Source organism: Lucilia cuprina, chromosome 4 (genome assembly GCF_022045245.1).
Source record: "Lucilia cuprina isolate Lc7/37 chromosome 4, ASM2204524v1, whole genome shotgun sequence".
NCBI classification, from domain to species: domain Eukaryota; kingdom Metazoa; phylum Arthropoda; class Insecta; order Diptera; family Calliphoridae; genus Lucilia; species Lucilia cuprina.
The window spans coordinates 19579283-19603121 of NC_060952.1; the positions used below are offsets into that span (position 1 = coordinate 19579283).

General features: G+C 28.3%; 2 protein-coding genes across 2 annotated transcripts in view; one reads left to right on the forward strand and one right to left on the reverse strand.

Annotated features, from left to right (window-relative positions):
- LOC111687041 overlaps positions 1–23839 on the forward strand; it is a 60506-nt gene that overhangs the window by 19142 nt on the left and 17525 nt on the right. The gene's annotated exons all lie outside the window — the stretch shown is intronic.
- Positions 10290–18069, reverse strand: LOC111686980. Its single transcript, XM_023449390.2, has 3 exons — positions 15366–18069; positions 13860–14021; positions 10290–12363 (listed from the first exon to the last, which is right to left on the reverse strand). The coding sequence occupies exons 1-3, from the start codon at positions 17259–17261 to the stop codon at positions 10921–10923; spliced, it is 3501 nt and encodes a 1166-aa protein (XP_023305158.2). The 5' UTR covers positions 17262–18069; the 3' UTR covers positions 10290–10920.

The window sequence follows — 23839 nt, forward strand, 5'->3', positions numbered from 1 at the left end:
TATAGTCTAGTCTATAGTCTAGTCTATAGTCTAGTCAATAGTCTAGTCTATAGTCTAGTCTATAGTCTAGTCTATAGTCTAGTCTATAGTCTAGTCAATAGTCTAGTCAATAGTCTAGTCTATAGTCTAGTCTGTAGTCTAGTCTATAGTCTAGTCTATAGTCTAGTCTATATTCTAGTCTATAGTCTAGTCTATAGTCTAGTTTATAATCTAGTCTATAGTCTAGTCTATAGTCTAGTATATGGTCTAGTCTTGTCTATAGTCTAGTTTATAGTCTAGTCTGTAGTCTAGTCTATAGTCTAGGATATAGTCTAGTCTTTAGTCTAGTCTATAGTCGAATTAACTAGTCTCTAATCTAGTCTAGTCTATTGTCTAGACTATAGTCTAGTCTATAAACCGAAAAGAAAGGGCTTCGAAAAATCTAAAAAAATTAAAAATAGCTTATTAATTATGATATTAAATACCTACTTAAAACTTTAATATAACTAATTCGTCCCATATTTTTTGCAAAAAAAATAATAATAATAATTTGAATATACACAAATCAGTGAACCCATATTTAAAGAGCGGGAGTGTAAATATTTACTTCAGGGCTTAATATAATTTAACTGTAAATTTATCAATTAAACATTATGAATACAAACAAATGTTTTAGCAACACTGTCATTTGCATTCATCGGATAAATAAGTTTGAAAAAAAATAAACAAAAATTCATCCGACATTATTTCGAATTACTGGCAATTTATTTATACATTTGTAATATTCACTTACTACTCTTTTAAAATTTAATTATTATTAAATACAAATAAAAGAACAATGATTGTTTAATTAATGATGGGGAAGTAACCTACCAGATATTTGTTAAAAAAACATGTTTAATCTTTCAAAAAAGTTCATCTAGACGTATACGTGTTATTGTTTGCGGTATTATTAATATAACGTATACGCAACCATATACAATTATAAAAATTAACAAAATCATGTAAAGGGAATTATAATGAGAATATGTAATTGTTATAGTTTTTTAAAAATTCTTTTAAATTACTTTTATATTTATTATAAATTTAACAGCAAAATTATTTATAAAATTTGTTCTTGTTTATTTCTTAATTTTTTTCTTCTACAGAAGTAGTTGAGTGTAAAAATGATTAATTTAACTTCGCTAACCGTAAATCTCGTTTGAGTGTATTCGAATGGTTTATATGAAATCTTTGCAAAATATTATGTATGTTGATTTGTATATGCAGTTTAAACAAACACTTGTTTTAAGGTCACAAACTCTCACTCTGTTTCAATAAACTTCAGTAAATTACATTTAAACAATATTAAATATCTGAACAAAAATAAATGAAAAAAATAAAAAAACAACAATCCATGCAATTTATTTGCCACTTGTTGTGCACTATATGATGAATATGAAAATATACGTTTATAATTTCGTTTGTATGACTCTTGTGATTAGTTACATATTGGAAATTCAATCGAGTTGTAAACGTTTACCAAAACGAAAGCGTTTGGCGTTGGATGCGTCACTAACTGTAACTCTGTTGGAAAGTATCCAATTACTAAAGGGAACCTTAATAATGTATGAGATTTCAAAAACTTCGTAGTTAACTTTATATTCGCATATGCTAAATATTTTTAATTTACTTATTTATCCATTCCATTCCATCCATTTTATAATATATGTAATTTGTTTGTTAATTATGTGTCCGTCCGTATTAAAGCTATATATTCACAGAATTAAACATGTTCTTTAGTAGAACCAGTTGTCATTGTTCATTTTGATTGCATTGTGACTGGCGGTATTGATTATTTGTTGTTGTTCATTATTTAAAAATATATCTGTAAATTGTTGTCTTTCTACTTAACATCTGTAACACAATCATACATATATCGTCCATTTACCACAAGACTAATATAACTCAAAATTCACGTGTGAAACATTTTAAATCGTCTCAATTTTTTTTAATTTATGCCAGTCCTGAAGTAAATGGATGATATGTACATACATATATTTGTGAGTACACATTTGTATATTCTTGTGGTAGTTTTTGGTAAAAACCAAAAAAAAATAAAATATTAAATGAAATTGGAAATACAAATAATGTACATTTATTACTCTACAGTAAACTAAATTCATTGAAAATCCATTTTGTTAAGATTTAAGTTTAACGTACATAAGGTATTGACACTTATAAGTATAAAAATTGCCGGAATTTCGGGACATTCTTATGTACACATGTATCAGGAAAAAAATCATGTAAACATAAGTTATATTAAAAATGTATAAATGCACGGTTTTTGCAAGTTTCAGATATTACAAACATTTACATATTTCTGAATTATATTTTTATTAAGAAAGTTTTAGGTTCGAAATTTGAAATTGAAATTTGAAATATTACCCAAAATAATTATTAGTATTTTTATGCTATAAAATAACTCGAAACTAATTAAGAAAATTAAACTTAATACTTTATATGCAGCAAACACTTTAAATATTTAAATTTTTATGTTTTAATTTTGCTAAACAAAATTAAAAGAAAACTTTATCTAACGTATTCAAACAATATATCTAAAGGTGGTATCAGACGACATGTATTTTACATATTTTTTAATTTAATTAGTTTAAAAGGACTAACTTAGTACCTCTGGTGGGAATCGAACCCATCATCCACAGTCTACACTAAAATATGTCCTATAAACCTTTGATAAATTGTTATGAATAAAACGAAAATATGCACACGTATGTATGTATATATTTTTTTAAGAAAAATCTTAACTAATTCTGAACGCATTATTTTGCAACACATGTGTCATACACATATACACATACATACATATATATATATATTCAAAGGGTATATGGTAGCATAGCAATATCAGAAAAGTTGTTTGTAGGTAAAGTTAAGTTGCAAAAAAATATAACAACATGCAACATGCATGCAACCGACCATATAAAAATTCTCTACACACACACTGAAGAGAATAACAACAGCAACATCAACTTTAAATATAAAATGTTACAAATTTATGTAAACCGCACATGTTGAGGATTGCCACTGACACACACACAAAGTCACTCATATATGAACACACCCACGTATATACATAAATTTACATAGATATAGAATCTATGTAATGTAAAAATAACAACTTTAGTGTTTCTACTACTGAAACAAAAACAATATCTAAGGTCAATATGAATATACAACAGATGTGTCTAGTGGCAACATAAAGAAAAAGCAAAAAAAAACAAAAAATTAACGAAAACTACAAGAACAAAAATCTACTTTTAAAGATTATAATTTTTGGAAGTCTGACTATGAGCACCTAAAACTGTGCAACAAAGGATATAAATTTAAAAACTTGTTACCAATACAGCTCAGCAAAAGTGCTAACATCCATTCATGACTTTCAAAATTGAACAAAAAGTCGAGAAAAATAGAAAAGTTTCTAAAAAAAAATAGAAAATAAACAAACATATTAGTGGCAGCAATTATAAAATATTGTGGCAGTAACAGCAGCAGCCTACACATAACACCAGGACAGACTATTTCAGTTTGTGGAACTTTTTTTCTCCATTTCAATAAAAACAATATAAATTAATGCAATAAATTAGTTTAGAAAATCAAAAAGCTCTCTGTATATGTGAACAAGAAATATAAGTATAATATTTAATTTAGAAAATTTGCACTATGGGCGAATGAAAATCAACTTTAATATTGAATTTTATATAACTATGCATGCGATATATTTAATCAAATTTAAATATTTCGTTTATTTAATTTTATAATATCTATTAACATTTTTTGACCCATTGTGCCTCAGAAATAGCAGCCTTCGTTCGAAGAACATTGTTGCAGCAATAGAAATAACAAAAAAAATACAACTTTGAAACTTAATTTGCACATGAATTATGTATGTTTATATTAGTTTTAGTTTGTTGTGACTACGATTTTCACTTAAATACATTAGACTGACTCTTAGAAAAAGCATATTGTCTATTTCAATACCAAACTAACTGCAACAATAGAGAATATTTGTGCATACTCGCTTTATCCATTCAGCTTTCAACAGGTCGGACATAGCTAAATCGTATTAGAAATGAAGCACCAGATTTAAGAGATTTTAATATGAACATTAAGTCTTTAAAGAAAAACAATCATTTAATTTTTATAGTTTTGTAATATTTGAATAGAAGTTCATAATATGATTAATTAGGATCATAAAATGATTACTTTGAATCATAATATGATGAATTTGTATCATAATATGATTACTTTGAATTATAATATAATGAATTTGTATAATAATATGATTACATTGAATCATAATATGTTTTATTTAATAATGCTTTTTTTATTTTAATTTTTTTTTTGCTCAAAAGAGAGTTTAAGTCTTTGTTTAAGAGCTTTTTGTTTAGTTAGTGGAATGCTATTGCAATATCTATCAAATTTAATGTTTTTTAAGTCAATTCCCCATATTCGAACAACTCGCCGGAAGTCTTAGCTTTTGTCTATTAAACCGAACAAAAAGCCATTCATGATCAGTTGTTCGATATTAAACCAATTTGGCAATTGATAGATCAGCTTTTTTCTTTATGTTTTTATTTCAATTCAGATTTATATGATCGGTATAACATTTAAAACTTAGTGCCTTTACGTAAAGAACAAAGAAAGTAATCGATGACCCCTGTTTGTTTCTTTGGCTTCAGATGATGATTGTATTATGCTTTTGTACTTACTTATATCTGTAAAACGCTAATATACTGGTCTTAAACAAAACTGTCCGTCTTTTTAAATTTTGTAACAAGAAAACAGAACTCACTTTAAGGCCCGATATGAATGAATCGCTTAATCACGACTTGATAAAAACTCTGAATGGGGTCGTGTTAACAGAATCGATTTTAACGCCCGCATAAACATAAACGCTTGTAAGATATTGTTGTTCCATATATATACATATATTGGTGGTGTAAATATTAAGGAATCAGAAATCATTGATGTTCTGGGCATGAAAATTCAGTGGACTAAATATATTTTTCAAGTGTCGAAAAAAGCATTCAAGTGTCTCGGTTTTTTGAAATGCTGTAAAACATACTTCACTCCATCTGATCTCCATACTATTTACACAACTTATATCCAACCGAAAATGGAATACAAATCTTATGTATAGGTCAGTAGAGGGCGAAGGTACTTATCGGTGACAGTAAGATATCCAACTCTATTGATTCACTGGATCACTATCACTATCCTCCTTCCCACAACCAATGCTTCGCTTAAGTAGAGGTCATCCACTGAGTGCTGGTCAATTAAAAAAAATATATATGTAAGCCCCGATCATTTATAAATGTAATACAAACTTAATTGCATTATTGCAGCACCCTATTGCACACATACTCATTCATATCTTTTTGGTATATAAAAATATGTTGCAGTACAAACATATCAGTATGTTTATATGCATCTGTATGTAATCATATAATATGTAAGTAAATAAATACATATGTATATAAAATATATCTAACGAAAAAATAAATGTTCTAACCACTAAGCCTTTATATCACTTTACTATACATATGAACCCCAACAGCAACAAAAATTGTTGGTGGCAAAATATCTATATAAAAATATTGTTGCTGGTCCAACTCATAAGTACTATGAGAATCTAGGGTATTTTTTTATTTGTTCGTTTATTTTTCTGGTTAATTAAATTTTAACAAATTATTTGATAGCATTTTGGTTAAGGGTCGGTTGAGCGTCCTTTACTATAGTTCACTTACACATAGGGGTTTAATAAATACATACATACCAAACGGTATTTGTGCAATTTTTTTGTGAATATGTGTTTATAAATTAGTTTTTATTTAATATTTAACAACATAAAATTGGTTGCAAAATCCTTTTCGAAACCTATAGTTTATAGTTTTAGTTTTTCAGTATCATGGTCAATAATAAACTGTTGTTGGTTTTTGAAAAAAAAATGAAATAAAAATTAAAGGATTTAAATGCTTGATTTATTGATAGTTTGTTAATTTATTTAATAAATTGTTTTAGTGAAGTTACCATTTAGTATTTAAAATTTATGATATTTACTATGTATTTATGTTCAACAATAGTTTTGTGTTAATAATGTTACTAAGAATTTCTTTAATTTAGTTTTAATCATAATATAAATGATCATAAATGATAAACAATAATTATATGAAACATATTTTCTGAATATAGTAATCGTTATATTTACAATCATTAATAATAAATGGTTCATGTTTTAGAATGTAGATACTTTCTGATTATTTGTACAATAGATAATCATTATTATTGACTTATAAAATAAACTGTTAAATTTTTAAAGTTTAGCAAAAAAATTTGACTTTAATTACTTGTATTCTACAATTGGAAAAATTAAATAAATTTATGGTTATAATCAATAATTCACTAAGTCGACATATATGTCTTCCAATTCTACTAAACTTTACCAATTTTACAAGAAATTTCCCTTTCTCTTACGAAACTTTCTGAAAAAATACTTATTGGTAAGTTATTAATATCGAGTTATTCTGTTTTTTAATTGTACACACAAAAATATCATTGATTTTTTACATATTTCAAGGATTGTTACTGCGTTTAAATCAGGAAATGAGAAATATTTTCTTTTCGTTTTTTTTTTTTTTTTGGTTTCACTTTATTTCATTTATGTTTTCAAGCAATACGGCCATTTTCGCTTTTTTGTACAAGTATTGTTGTCGTAATTGCAGAAATGTCGTTTTGGTTTAATTTAATTAAACGTAATCAATTAATGTATATACGGCAAAGATAGTGTATGTGTGTTTAAAAGGAATATACTTCCTTTCATATTCATTTATTTATTTGATTAATAATTAGGGGTATTCATATATTTAATATAATAATTGTAAATCCTAGATTTATTAATAATATAAACAAATATTGAATGGAATCTTTGTATACAAACTTAGACTCCACACATTGTTGCCACCAACATGACGTTAGAACATTCTTCCTTTACATCTTCATTCAAGGCTATTGTTATATGTGCGAAATCGAGGCTTAAATAGGACCCAATAGGCCTACTGATTTAATAAATGAAATTTTATTAACTAGTCTAATATGTGGTTTGTAAGAAGTATGAGCGATCGTTTTGAATTCAATGTTTGGTCACTGAGATTGCTTGTAATTTAATGTAATACACAGATGCATTTGCCGATACACACATACATATTGAACATGCATAATAAGAGGGATAATTGTATAACATTGTTGTTGTATGATTTACAAACAGATACATAAATATGTAGGATTGAAAAATAAGTAGATGGATTCATAGAAATTATATTTCGAATACCTTTTTTTTCCAAATCTAGTCCAGTCGAATTATCAGTAAATTCTAAAAATTTATGGAAAAAATTAAAAATATGTATGTACATTAGACCGACTCACTGTGTATGAAAAGCAAAAAAGTGTATTTTTACCCATCTCAAAATTTACTTTGCTTTGTTTTATGACGATTTCCAAAATATTTTAACTCTAGCGATGACCGTTTGTAAGCTGGACCTAAGTAACAAAATTTATTTATTTTTTTGTTTTGTTTTGAAACAAAAGGTCCAATATGGGTGTCGTTTGAAAGAGGTTTTAAAATCGCGTCTAATTATGTATTAATCATAATTAATCATCTGCTCATAATTGTCATATTTCAGAATATTTAAAATTTTTAGGTTTTCCACTAATAAAAATTACATAAATGTATGCACAATTTCGCAAATTTTTAGCACCACTAGACTTGGCTTCAAAAAAACTTTTAAATGATTTCACATATTGTATAATTTGTTTAAGAAATACTGTAAAATTAAAAAAACAATAACTAAAAAGCGACTTTTTTGTAAGCGGGCCAGCTCACAAAAAGCCATCGATTGACTAGAAATATTTTGGGAACCATTATAAAATATAACAAAGATAACTGTCCACCTCATGAATGGACAAAACGTAACCGAAAATATTTTGGGTAATATCATATTACATTACAGAGAATATTTTGAGGGGTGTAATTAAAGCACCATTTTTTGTGGGTCAATCTAATGAACATAATTTTAAAAATGCCTTCTATCTCATCCTCCTTCACTATCGCCCTTTTCCGGTAGTTTAATTAGCTATACGGTTTCACTAACAGTTGCCATGTCCAGTTGCGTTATCCTAGAATCTCAGAGATACACGGTATTCTTCGGTTAAACTAGATATCTTGAAGGCACTTTTTGAATTTGTAATTGCTGCTGTTTGTATATATATACATATGTATATCTCCCGATAATAGATAATACCTTAAACAATTTGCGGCTTTTTAATAACAATTTGATTGCAGAACTCTACAATAAATAGTCAGCCCAACAATTTTTGAATGTAAAAATAACCACCCACCCATCCTTATGTTACGTCATCGGTTAAGTGGGATTCAGATACTAAATTCTTTTCAAGAATCCGAATATGGAAGCGTCTATCAAAGTGAGGTTTCGCAACGTAATCATCTACATTACTACATTGGACCACAGTATTGCACCATGAAACAGTATTGGCTTAACAGCTCCATTGAAGATCCAGTTGAAACCTTTAAGGTTTACAACTTAGAGCCATCTGACTTTCTACATGTATAAATATCTGGGAAAATACAAAAAACTGTAGTGCCTTATAAGGCAAACATTTAGAACTACAACCTTCAAATTTTGCACAACCAACAATTTAAAGTAAAATTCTCAAATTTTGAATGAACAACTTCGATATTCAATTGAACATTCCATTAGAGGGCTTGGAACATCCCATAAGAATTTAATAGAAAAATTCGAATATAAGTATAAGAAACTATTAGAGCTAAAATTCTGAAACCAATCTGGCATCCATTTGATCATTTGAGTACAAAATTTGCGTACTAGCATTAAGAAGCCGCGATAACTCTCATAAGAATTAAATACAAAAATTCGACCTAGAACCTTCAAAAATCGTAAGGGGTTTTTTATTTATATTTTTTTAAGGACTGCAAAGCACAGTAGGAAAGACATAGTTTTGTATAAAAGGACAACTATTTTACAAAAATTTTACATTAATTGAAATTTCCTTTAAAGCATTTTTTGAACACACCTAATATAATCAGTAGCAAAGAAGTTTGTATGTAAATAATGTAAGTTTACTTGTATTACATGTAAACGTGTAATAGTATTATACATACAGTTGTTGTTGTTGTTGTTGTCCTTGTTGCTGTTATTATTATTGCACATGATTAAATTGCATGTAGGAATATGAATAAATGAAATTTACTTGTACGGTTCGTTTCGATTCAATTCAATGCAATTCAACCTGATACCATGAAAAGTCAATTGAATTCGATTTGTTTGCTGCCTTGATTTTGCATTTATTATTATTTTTTTTTTAATTTTTACTAACGCGTAATTTACTCTTATTATGTGGTACAGTGGTTTTTTTGTTGCAATTTACAATCACCGCCATATAATGATGTTGAATGATGATAAAACAAAAAGCCAAATTGTATTTTACATATGTTTTAATAAGTTTTCTGATTTTTACTACAACTACTTGTTATTTTCTGTCCAGATTCTCAGTGTTTTTTTTTTAATTTTTTGTGCGACAGGTAATTTATGATATTTTACTTTTAACTTAATTAAAGAATACATTATTGGTTCTGTTGAAATACATTCATTGTGCATTTGTTCAGGTGGCATACAATATATTGTATTGTACATTTGTGTGTGTGTGGTTGGTTGCTGGTTGAATATTTGTACTTTTGCTTTAAAAATATAAATTTAATTTATTACAGTTTACAATCACCTGAGTATGAGTTTGTGTACATTTGAACATGATTACTTAAAAAGAAATCTGATTAAATATGTATGTGTATATCATGATTTAATTAAGATACATCACAAAGAGTTCACGAGTTAAGAATTGTTAACATATAACAAAATCTTATCAGAAACAGATAGTTACATACATATATGGGCGATTTATATTTAAAAGACTCATACTAAGTGGTACTTTTTTTCTATAGTTAAGTGAAATAGTTAAGAAAAATTCACGTCTATTGACTATCAATAGTTAAATCCTCATTATTTTATCCAAATAAAACAAAACAAATTTTAAATTTTTTAAAGATCAAGTTTATTAAACTACAAAATTAAAAAAAAATATTATTAAAATTTAAAGTAGTAATGTCTATACAATAAATTTTCAAAGAAAAACTATTAACAATTTTACTAAAACTCTACTTAAATTTAGTTAAAAATTAATAAAAACTTATTCATAAAAAATTTGTATAAAAATATAAATAATTCATAATTCGTTTCGTGTTTAAAGCATTTTAATAAAAAAGATAATATATATTATCATTGCATGTTTATTAACAACGATTAAAGCTATAATTAAAATTAATATCAAAGTTTATATAAAAACTGGGATTTGGGAAGACTCATTACATCACTAAATGTTGGGGTTCTTTTGTATAAAAATAAAAATTCTTATTAAAATTTTTTGTATTAGGAACGATTTTTTTAGGTAATTAATTAATTATTTAAAAGGAAGCACTTAAATAAGTTGCAGTAAAAACTAAAATAAATATTTTAACTACTCAAACTTGTAGAGGTTTTGAGATCATTAAAAATATTTGTTTTATTTCTTATAAAGGTTTCAATGTCTTTGGTGGAATCTTTTAGAAGAGATTATTTTGGTTGACTTAAATTCTAGCTAAAACAAGGTTATTTAAAATCAAATTATTTTGGTTAATGTCTTTGGTAGGTTTGTTGCACTATTCAAATTCTAAGAGATATTTTAAAAAAAAGTTAATTAAAATCCAATTATATACACATTTTTAATATCAGTTAAGTTATGTTTATGTGTGCTTTACATAAAACTTTCCAAATAATCCATGTCAAAATTATTGGCAAATTCTTGTTCAACATTTTCATTATGTAAATTTTTATTAGACACATTAGTAACAATTTCATTTGTTGTTACCAATGTTGGCCCTGTTAATGTTGTTGTTGCTACGGTTGACAACGATGATGTTGTTGCTGCAACTGTTGTTGTGGGCTTAAGTTTATCCGCACTAATGATACCAATACCACTACTAGCCACAGCAGCAGCAAGTACATCAACACATGCTGTTGCTGATGATGATGGCGATGGTGATGAGGAAGAGTTGGACTCGATAGAATTTGTATTTTGAACATTATTATCACAACTATCATTATCCTCATCCATATAATCGAATGTTTCGGACAGCAGCTTTTTAACATACTCGAATGAAACAAATTCATTTGTGTCATTGCCATCGTCACTTGTAGTGCTGCAATTGTTCATCGTAGCTGGATTTGGGCTACTGCTGCTGGTGATGTGGGTTATATTGTTGATGTTATTGTGGCATTGTGTACTAATCGAATTTGTGGTAACGCCATTTGTTGTAGTTGTTGCCATTGTATTGGTCATTACATACTTTGCATTGTTGCTGCTACAGCTGCTGTAATTTAAAACATCACATGTTAATGTTGATGCCGATGTACTGCCAGCAATATTGGTCACATTCGTTTGTTGCTGGCATTTGGTTGATGATGATTTTACTTGTAACAATTGTTGAAATTCATTTAATTGATTAATATTTTCAATACTACTGCTCTTGTTTGTCGCTGTTGTTGTATTGTTACCCAAATTATATGTGGCTAACGCAGTGGTTACATTGGCCGTATTCTGATCTGTATGATTCTTGTCATTCTCATTGTTTTTGCTGCTGTTGTACTGCTCAATGGTAACTATACAATTTGACAACTCATTAAAGTTCATTGAATTGCGATTAGCTGTGGATGGTAATGATGACGATGATTCAGTTGCTGTTGTCGCCACCATATGCTTGTGATTATTATGATGCTGTTGTTGCAATTGTTTATTGTTTAGTGTATTGTAATTTAGATTTGTTAATTTTTGTTTATTTTCATAATTGTTATGTGCAATTGCAATGTTAGATTTTGATGTTATTTCACTGAAACTACTGCTACGTGGTTTGTTGTGGTTGACATGTTGCACTTGCATGACAATTTCTTGTGGCTGCATGTTATTGTTATTATTAGAGTTGTTTTTACTTTTGTTAGCTTGCAACACAGAGGATTCTGAATGTCTGCGTGTTTTAGCATTTGATTTTTTGTTGCTAGTTGCTGCGGTAGCACTAGAGGATTTTCTGCGTCCCAAGTGACCATTAGCATTGCGTAGAGCATGATTTTTCACATGTTTACGCAAGCTAGATGGATCTGTGTAACGTTTAGTGCAACCGGGCAATTGACAGGCATAAGGTTTCTAAAAATGCAAAAAAAAAATTATTTTCAAAATTAATTATTCATAGTTGCGAGATATTTCTAGAAAATATGAGATATAAAATATTTTATTACAATAAATTTTGTAAAGTTAATTAACACTTTTTAATTAGTTTAATTCTTACTCCAATTTAGTAAAATGTACTAATGTTTTATCTTATTTACATATACATATGTATTTATACAATTATAAATTCTTAGAACTCGAAATCTTCGGAAATTAGAATATAAATATTAACATTTAAAGAAAATCAATAATTTAATTTATTGCTAAGTGTATAATTTCTATAATTAACTGTTTTCTTTCGAATGTAATGGCCCACATTTTACTGTGTGTTAACGTTTATGAACAATTACATGTTTATTAAATAGTAATTTTATTAATTTAAATAAATATTAAATGTTTCTAGAAAGATATTTAAGCGATTTAATAATTTTCCTTAAATACATAAATTATAGCTTTTGTTATATAACAGCTATTATTCAAACATTTCTAAACATGCCACATTTTGTGGCAAGTTAAAATTTTTCCAACTTGATGTTAAATTACTGCGTTGCACTTAATAATTTGTTGAATTTACACATTAAAACTTACAAGCCACAACATATTGCGGATCAAAAAAAAATATATTTAAATTTTTCCCTCGCCAAAAAAAAGGAATGTTAAAACTCATTTTAAACGTTTTATTTTTAGCATAAAACCCCGAAAGAAATGTGTCATTATTTTCTAGTTGTTAGTGTGTATGTTTGCGAAAATGTTTTGTTGGTCAGCTAACAGCAAATGTAAACATTTCATTAACTTTTATAAGCCATTCAAAACATGGTCGTCCAAAATTCGCAATGATAATGCAAAACCAAATTTTGAAAACTTTTTGTGTTAGACGCACCTGTTACGAAATTTCGGCCTTATAACTGTCAAATGCAGTGCATGGATTCTCTACATAACTTCGTAAAAAATAACTAAACAATGTTGGAAAACATTTTAAACTTGTGCGTAAGACACATCGAATGCACGTGAGTACATATTCAAGTCAAGTGCAACCATATACCAGTACTCGAATAAATAGGAATCCAAAATTTTTGTTATTAGGATTTTGGCAATAGGAAAAAATACGTAAAGCCTATTTTACTCACAACAATATGTTGCATGTATGTAATCTTGCTGCATGTTATGCAACTGCGTACACAAACAATAAATCATTCAAATGTAACACATACACATATATAACATATGACAACATACATTTAACCAAACACATACCGAAAATATGATGTGTGTCTGGCTTTCTCAGTATTTTATTACAACACAACTTACATTAATTTTTTTGAATTTTCACAGAAATTTGGGCTTAAAATCGTTCTATGAAAAAGTGGCCATTAAAAAAATTGATTTTTGTTTTTCTCTACTTCCCTTTAATTTCCAACTGCTTGTTTTTTTTTTGTCAACATAATTGTATTAGCATATTTTTTGACACTTACCGTATCATAGTGGGTCCTTTGATGTTTAGCACGATCCGAACTATTGCTGAATGCTTTTAGACAGCCTTTGTATTGACAGCCATAGGGACGTTCACCAGTATGTGAACGTTGATGGATTTTTAAGTTTTCCAAACGCGAAAATGCCTTATTGCAACTAGGAAACTGTAGAATAAAAAAAGAAAATTAAGAAACAAAGTTAGTCAATGAGGTTGATGACATACACAAGGAGAAATAGAGGTAAAAAGAAATATTAAAAATAAAAGTTTAAATAGAAGACCTAACTGAGCTTTTGATATGCAAATTTGTGTTGGTGGTAAAAAGTTAAAGTAAATACCATAAGATGTTAGGTGAAAAAGTAATCTGTAGTTTTTTAGAGAAAATTTTAAGATTTTTTTGTTGCAAAAACTTAAATATAATAATTTTTACGAGAAATAAATTATTAAGTTCTATATTTATTTTTGTGTTTCCAATTTTTTATTCATTCAAGACAAACATTTCAGCAAATTTAACATTATTTCAGCATTAAGAACTCATTTTTTCCCTTAACCAATTATACATTTATCACAAATAAAACTTTGTCTTTATAGTATAATTTTACTTGTCTATATTTCTTCTTATTAAACAACATATGGCAGTAACACAAGTTCAAGTAATGGAATATAATAAACTTTTTAGGAAAACATATGGAAAATGGAAAAATAAATAAAACAAAAATATGAAATGTCTTTAATAAACCACTTTAAATAACATCACGTGCTACTTTTTGGACAGATTTCAATTTAAATAAATCTACAATTGTAAAAACAAAAAAAACAACGAAATCATCATGTACTAGTACTTAAACCTCAACCCCTTCTTGTAAAAATTATGGGAAATAAACATTAAAATTTGTTGTTTTTTCATATGTGTAAAAAGTTTGTTTTAGAAAAAGGAAAAAACAAAAACATTTGAAATCATTTTCATCATCATTTATTTACAGCAAGTGAAAGACTAATGTAATGAAATGTTATCTATGACAGCTGTTCACGTGTAGCACAGCATACTTGCAACACACATGCTTAGGGAAAACATACAAATAATAAAATGAAAATTATTTTTTAAAAAATTTATTTTATTTATTCTAAACAATTAAAAAAGAGGAACCCAAAGCAAAAACAAAAAACACATTTGTAGATTTCATCTCAAATTACATTTTAAAATTAAAAACAAAATGTTTTAGTGTATCAGGGTTAATGTTGTCTGCAGGTTTACCTATGCAACTGACCATTTTTACAACATTAACTTTGCATCTAAAACATATTTTTAATTAATATAAAAGTTTCTAAAAAAAACTATGTAAACATGTATATGGAATGCAATTAAGAATTTGATTCATTTAATTCAGTTCATTATTTTGTTTAACTTTTACCAATTTGCCATAAATTAAAATTAAATAAATCATAAATTTAAACACACATAAAAGAATTTTGAAATAAAAATTTAATTTTAAAAAATATTATCACTTACCGGACATTTATTTGGCTTCTCGCCACTGTGAACTCTCATATGTATTAACAGTTTGTAGCGAGCATTAAAGGGTTTATAGCGTCTAGGACATTCATGCCAGAAGCAAGAAAAATCTTCACCTCTTTTAACATCAACGTGTCTCTTTTCGATATGAGCCACAAATTCCACTTGATTGGGAAAAATTTCATTACAGTCGGTCCAGCGACAAATCATGGGCTCGAGTGGCGACTGTTCCACCACAGATTGAGTTGTGGCTGTAGATGAGGCATTTGATGTCTGTGAAGTGCAACGTTTTCTACGCTGCTTGGTGGCTTTAGTCTTTTCTACAATAAAAACTTCATCATTGTCTTCCTCAACATCTTCAGATTCCAAATCTTCCGGAAATGTATTAACTTCCTCTAAAAGCTCCAAATTATTTTCTTCATCCTCATCGGTATTGGTGGAATTGTCATTGCTGCAGTAGTAATTGTGATTCTCATAGCCGGTTTGATTTTGTGTGGGTTGTTTGCAAAATTCACTCATTATTTCTTCATTAATTTCGTCCAACTCATTAATAGTCCATATTATTTTATGTTCTCTATTGGGTTTATCCATATTCAACATGTTGCAGTTTTCAAAATCATCAGTGAATGAATTTAAATTTTGTGAGTATTGATTGTTAACCGCTGATTGAGCGGGAGGACTATAAATATGAGTTCTTTGCTGGCCATAATCTCCATAATCGGTATAAGAATAGGCACTTAAGGGTTCATACTTTGGAGTTCCAAAGGTAGACATCATCGATGGCAATTTAGTTTTTAAAGAATTTTCCTGTTTTATACTGGGCTCATAGTTAAGCTGTTGTGGAGGTGTAAAGCCTGCATAGCTAGTGTTGATTATTTTGGGTGATTCTTGCCGGGGTGGTTGCTGTAGGGAATCGCACAAAGTCAAGGACATCCAAGGATCCAAGGGTGGTGAAGAACAAGGTGACTGTTCCTTAGACTGACAATTTATTTCATCATAATTATAATATTCTATATCCAAATTTACGCAATCATTGTTGCTGCCATTTAACGTTTGACATTCTGGCAAAGCTGTTGGTGCCACAATTTGTTGGCTGTTATAGGACATATCGAAATCATTCTGTTGTTGTTGCTGCTGCTGCTGTTGTGGTGGCTGGTGTGTTGTCGAAGGTGTAAATGACATGTATGTGGAAGGATATGGAGTATAGGGAGTTTGGGGTGTAAACGGTGTCTGAGGCATGGGAGGTAGACCATTTATATCTTCATATTGACTGGTTTCAGTTAAGCGAGCAATGTCTTCAGGCTCAAAACGAAAGACATCCTGTTGTGGCTGTTCTTGCATTTGCATCGTTTCACGTTTTACGTCATCATCCGACAAATGGGTATATTCTTCCTCCTCGCCACCGGAATAGCACATGGAATGATGGCGTTTATGTAGAAAATCCTCACCATCGGCTGGTGTGCTGTCAGCACAGGTCATGCCCATTCCAATGCCGCCATAAATTGAACTTGGTGTTTCAACAGCTGCAAATGTTAATTGTGAAAAATCTGGAAAATGAGCATCGGCTGTGGCAAAATCATTATAATTACTGCCACTGTTGAATGATTTCAAATTGCATAGAGAAGCGCGAAAATGTTCGCGTACTGGTGTTGCACTCAATGGTGGAGACATTAAATTACAATTTACTGGAGTTTGCATTGTTGGTGATAGTGTTGTCGTAGTGTTGTAATTTTCAATCTGTCCGTTACAATGTAACGCAGAGGAGAATGGTGTATATGGTGGCGTTGTAGGTTGTGACAATTCGTGATACATATTTAAGTTTGATGATTTTTGTATGGGAATGCTTAGGTTTTGACAATTCATAGTAGTATTCATTTTTAAAGTGGAAGACATTTTAATTTAATGGCTTTGGTTTTTTAAACTTTTTTTCAAAATATTTTTTATGATTTAATAATTTCACATAAACATTTTATTTTAATACATTTTTTTTTTTTGTTCTTATCATAACAATTTTAATCAATCATAACACAATTTATAGAGCCACCGAATCGCGTGTATAATGTCATTTAGCCACACTTTTTGCTATAATTTGTTCACTTTTTCACAAAAATGTTTTCTTTATTTATTTTCAAATAAAATTTTCTTGGCTCTTTTGCCAAAAATAATTTTGTGTGTTTTTCGCTTATTTTCCGTTAATTTTCTTGGGAAAACCCCATGTAAATATATATAGAAAAAAATTATTTGTCTAACAACGAACGTTCTAAAGTGATGCGTCAAATTCACGTCTTTTTTATTTTTTTATAATTCTTTGTCTTTTTTTTAAATTATACCGATCTTCTCTCTAACGAGATCTTGATCGCACCACGTTTCGTTTTAGAATAAACCATTAAACTAAAAGATGTTCATTATTTAAACACACGTCTAAGGATCAGTTTGTATTCTTTTTCCCCTGACTACTACAAACGTTACGACTGCTGCTGCAGCCCCAGTATTTTCAATGTGTTTATGCTTAAACGTCGCCTATAGTTTTCACAGTCGCCCATAGATCTTTATAACGCTGTCGCTGCTGCTTATGAAAAAGTACTTTATGGATTTTCCCTTTGTTATGCTGCTCAGATGTTTGTGTATGTGTTGCTTGCTGCACATTTTACTTTTGTTGTTTTTTTATTTACATGTGTGCTTTTACTTTTTGGGTTTTTCTAAATCATTTACTCCTTCTTATTGGTTGTTTTTTACATTTATTTTCTAATTATTTATTTTTTTTTATTTCAAAATTTTGGTTTTTATTAGTGCGTATATTTTGTGTTATTTTATAATACATGTATTTGTTTTTGTTGTTGCAGTTACCGTTGACTGCCATAGATCCAAATTTTTGTGATTTTATTTTTTCTGAATAGAACAGTTTGTTTTGATTTTATTTTTATTGATCTTTTCGTAGTAGAAATAATGCCATTTATGCAAATTGTTAAACCCTATTGGAATTGATATTCAATTCGGTCCAAAGATCGTGTAAATATTGTCTAAAAAATCATATTTTGTTTCGTCCTTAAATCAAACTTTAAATGATTATAATACGAAATATAGTTTTTTTTATAATTTTGAATTAAACATGTAAAATCTTGTCCCTTGCCTTACAGACATTTTTTTTTGGAAAACTTCTACTACTATTAAACTACTTCCTGCTGATCGTATCCTGTATTTGTTGCAATTCTAATCGTTTTCATTTTAATGTTTTGTTTTAAATAAATGATATTATTAAATATGATCGTTATAAACCGGAAGAGACATTTCTTCGAAAATAATGTTTATTTATTTAAAAATATTAAAAAACTGAAAGAGGATTTATATCCTTTGTACAAAAGCAAAATATCAATTGTAATTAAACAAAAGAACTACATCCTTTATTTAGACATGCATATGTAAACACTTGCCAACAGAAATCGGATTTTTTTCCAATTGACCCTTTTCATTTGCAACATCAACAATAAAAACAACCTACAATATAAATTAAACAACGTGTACACTCAGTTTAGCTAAACAAATGACAGCAAGCGATCTTGGCACACATGGTACATGTGTTACATTTTTTTCTCTTTTGAAACGCACAAATAATGATTCGAAAAAATATAGTTGACGATTTCGTGTTTTTGTTTATACTCTACATCACCATAGTAGGGGTATTATGTGATTGTGCTGGTGTTTGTAACTCACAAAAATATTGATCATATCTTAAAGTACATATATGAGTGATTGACTCAGCATTACATTCTTAGCTTATTCAGCCATGTCTGTTCGCCCGTTTGATAAGATGTCCGTGCAAAGCTTGTGATAAAGGCCACAGGCCACAATTTTCAAGATACTTTGCAGAAAGTTGCACCACCATTGAAAATGGTTAAAATCGGTGTAAAATTTCGCATAGCCCCGTAAAAGCATCTATTACGATTTGAACTTTAAATATCATAACTATGAAAATTATACTAGGAACTTTTCAATAAATAAATGTTATTGCCGATTTTTATATCGGTTCTTATTTGTACTAAATGTTCAAAATGTTTAAAATTGAGTTATAACCTTTAGTAACGCGGTAAAATTCTATATAACTAAAATTTTTATAACCATAAATCCTATATTAAAATTTAAGGATCTGTCCATATTTGACCCAAATTTTCACATAAAGCCTTTTTGAGAAAATTTGCTTTTTTTGCTTAAATACATCGGAATTAAAGTGAAATTTAATTATAACTTTTTTTTCTTTCTAAATATGCATACTTATAGGTGGAATAAGGTGTCGGCCACGACCGACTATCATATCCTACTCGTTTGTCTTATTGTTGCTGGTATTACAATTGTTGTGGTGTGCGTGAGTGTATCGTTAATGCTGTCGAACTTTAGCACTATTTACTTGTTTTATTATTGCTGCAGATCAGGTCCGTTTTATGCACATGCATCAAAACAGATTAATTAAAGGATTGATTCTTGATTTTGTCTTGAAAAATTTAATATTGAAAATTAAAAAATTTGAATACATCAAGATTCTTAGCATTAAATATTAATAGATAAATAGATCAAATTTCTTAGTTATAAATACAATCTGATTCTTCATAAATCTATAACCAAAACGATCTAAATGGTTATTTAATTAATATATTATATATATCGTTGAAGCTATCAAATATAAACATTTTATAATCATTAAATTATAAGTTAAAAGTTAGCGAATAAATCCTTTTTATATTCTGACACATAAATAATATAAAACAAAATGGTAAAAGAATTGTTTTATGTGGAATATAGAAAAGAAAAATATTTTATAAATATAATAAAAATAATGACTTTACTTTAAGCATATCTGCCTCGAAAACTTCTTCTGTTGTTGGTGCAAATGAAGAATTTTTTTTGAAGTTGTAGTTGTTGTAAAAACAATTTATTAATATGCAAAAAGTTAATGAACGCCAAAGTACACATGTGGCGAAAAATAAAATAGGAAAATGTAATAAAATAAACAACAAACACAATGTAATAATAAAAATAACAACAAAAAACATATTGCAACAAAATATAGTAAATGCCGTTTTAGGCAAAAGCAAAAATTATAATAAAAAAAATTAAAAATTATAAAAAGAAAAATATTGTGTTTAAGAAAAGCACAAGAGTGTGTTTATGAAAAGGATGATATTTTTAGTAATATTTTGTTGTTTATCTTAGTTGTACTATGATGATCCTAGTATGTTTTTGTGTTAATGCAAAATTGCATAGAAATAAAATGAAAAATAACACACATGACAATATGTTTTTAATTTGCAACAACACTTCAATGTTTTTTTTTATGCTGTTGAACTTCATCATCACAATCGTAGCACTACAGAACTATTTTTATTTTAAAAATTGTTCATAGTTTTAATTTTTCGCATGTTTTTATGTTGTGTGTGGTTAGTAGCAGCAATATTTTTCTCCAAAAAGGATTTTAAAATTTAAGAAGAAAATGTGGTTGTTGTTGATTTTACCAGAAAATTTCAATGTTGAATCATTGAAGGGGTTAAAATGTTTTTCCGTTAAAAATTGCACATGCACTTGTACATAAATATGTACATGCAACATGTTTTAAGTGTCGATGAAATGTACAGTGGTTTTGGGTGAAATAAATTATAGTTTTGAAGTTTATATATTAGTGTAATATTGATTCTGTAAGCATCTGATTGATGATGTGTCCATTTGAGGATTATTTCCTGATGTCATCGTTTGAACCTATTTAGTAAACAATTGTTTCTAGATAACGAGCGAGTAGTTTGAGTACAAATTTCATTTGTTTTCTGTTATTGTAATAAAAACAAAATACAAGTAAAATTTTAATTCAAACTACTTACACGTTATCTAAAAACAGCACTTTAATTAAATTCTTAATTCATATTCATTTCGAAAAAGTACCTAACATCCATCTGATCTTTTCTGTTTGAAGGTAATGGGTTGTACTTACATAACCACTTACTATTCAATGCCGTACCGTCTGCTTTACTTTAAAGCACTCTAGTAATGACTTTTTTCTCTAATATAGAAGTACACTATTTAAGGCTGTGTCATTTTGATTGCACATTTTATTTGATTGCGACTTAAGAATTGTGTTTTACAAAAAATAAAACAAAATGAATTATGTATGTGAAAAGCATTATTTGACGCGCACTTAAACCCAGCAAAAATAAAACGAAGTACTTTCAAAAAAATAACATTTATCACTATTTTAGAAGTAGCACTAAGTGATTTTTTATCTTCTGTGGAAGTGATGTTTATTAATTTCTAAAAAATCGAAAAGAAGTAAATTTTTTTAAATTGAAGGTATATTTTTTGTACTGAATTAAACCAATTTTTTTTGGAGTTAACTGGTGATTGCGTGTAATTTTTTTAATTTATATTAATATTGTTTGAGTCAAATTAGTTGTATTCTATAAAACTTAAATTTCACTTTCTAATAACACCTAAAAAATCGAAAAATTACTTCAGATGTAATGAATTTGGAATCAAATAAAAAGGACAGCACTCCTGTGACAAACCTATGTTAAAATCATTACTTCTTCAGGTCAATTTCAGTACTTCTATAAAGTAAATCCTGCTGGGAATAAACCAAAGTCCTTGGCTTGAACTCACTGTAACACAGAAAGTTCTTGACTATCTTATTGAAAATTGTGTCTAAACTAATTAATTTCGATTTGATGTATTTCGACATCAGTTTTAAGATTTATGTCACTTGACATAAAACCACAATATAGATTATTGTCATTGAATTTGATATAAAAAGTTTATACATTGACATTTCGTAATTAAGACAAGTTTAAAACATTTCTAAATTTAAAAATCTATCACATCTTTGCGTTTATGTTCAACACTCAATCAATGTTAATATAACTAGATTTTGCAAAAATCTCCTGTTTTAAACCACAGTGCAACTTCATTATCTACATACATAAAATAGAGTCGAAAAGTACAACAAGTATTTAGCATAGTAGTCAGTCAGAAACTAGAGTCGATAGGATGTTTATTTCGGATGTATGAGTCAGGTGTTGGATAATTTTAATACACGACTGCACTTCATTTTCTTGTTGTTTTTTTCTCCATGTTTGTTGTTGGTAGTATTGCTAGTTGTTGTATGAAAATATTCTGCGTAAATAAGAACGTGTGTATGAAATGGTCATATAATACGTTTATATGACTGTACGAATATGTGTTTAAGTGTTAATTTTTTTGCCTCTATATACAATTATTTTTCTCGTTTTCAGTTTTATTTTATTTCTATTTTCTTTTTTTTTTGGCAAACACTTAAATTTGGCGTACGTCTGCTTTAAGTATCATTATTGTATGGCAACGTGTCATGACAGCAACTTAATTCAGAAAAACGTTTAACAGTAGCTAAAACAACACGAACAACAACAACTACTTCAACAACACAAATCCACATCTTTTTTTATAAACATGATGCTGTTTTGGCCACGCGCCCAATTTATTGTGACGCTTTTCCGTTTTTGCAAAAATTTTGTTTTCATTTTGTGAATTTTTTTTTTCGCTTTTTGGTTTTCTTGCCACAATATTGGGGCTTCTTCTTTTGAGTGTGGCGTTGTTTGTGTGTTTAGCGACAAGTTACATCATTGTTAAAATTAGTAAACACACACAGTTTAGTGTCGTATTTTGTCTTGCTGATTGTTTGTTTTTCTGTCTTAACAAGTTTTTTTTTTTTGCATTTTAGCCAAGATCGCCAATAGTCGGTGTTGTGGCATCATTATTATTTTATTATTGTTCTCATCATCAGCATCATTTTCCTCGCCATACACACATCAACAACAATGTCATCATCTATAGGAAATATAAAATAATCACACACATCCATCCATTGACTGACTACAATTCTAAAATGTAAAAAATTAACAAATTAATAGCAGAAAATAAAAACATACATGACAATAAGAAAAAGCGATCTACATATATATATATATCTAGTTCTTAATAATTTCCCTAGAATTTTAGGGTGACAAATGTTGGCCAAATGATTTCAATTGATCTTATACACGTAATTGTCAGACATTTAGACATCTTCTTGTTTTTTCGCCAATTTACGCAGTATTTATACGTTTATTAAAGTTCAAAATTGAAATAAAAACCTCATATGAATTTCAATGCCAAAATAAGTGCGATGTTATAATTTATGACATTTAGTTCTTTATTATGTTTCTCATTCAGAGTTAGTATTAAGATTCTGAAAATGTTCCGAAATATTAGATTTGTTTTTGCAAATATGCAATATTATTGAAATTAATGGTTTATAAGATTTTGGAAAGATTTCACGCCTAATACAAAACTTTACTTTATTATTCATATACATATATAGAATCACTTCCAGAGTCTATTATAATACTGCCTATTTCTGTTATTATCGGGCCTAGCCCCATACAAAGTACCCTTCAGAAAATGACTTTATTGTCTACATT

Coding starts and splice junctions, on each gene's coding strand:
- LOC111686980 (XM_023449390.2), bottom strand. CDS start 17,261: ATGTCTTCCACTTTAAAAATGAATACTACTATGAATTGTCAAAACCTA. Junction 14,022..15,365: donor AGAAGCCAAATAAATGTCCG/GTAAGTGATAAT, acceptor TTTATTCTACAG/TTTCCTAGTTGCAATAAGGC. Junction 12,364..13,859: donor AAAGGACCCACTATGATACG/GTAAGTGTCAAA, acceptor TTGCATTTTTAG/AAACCTTATGCCTGTCAATT.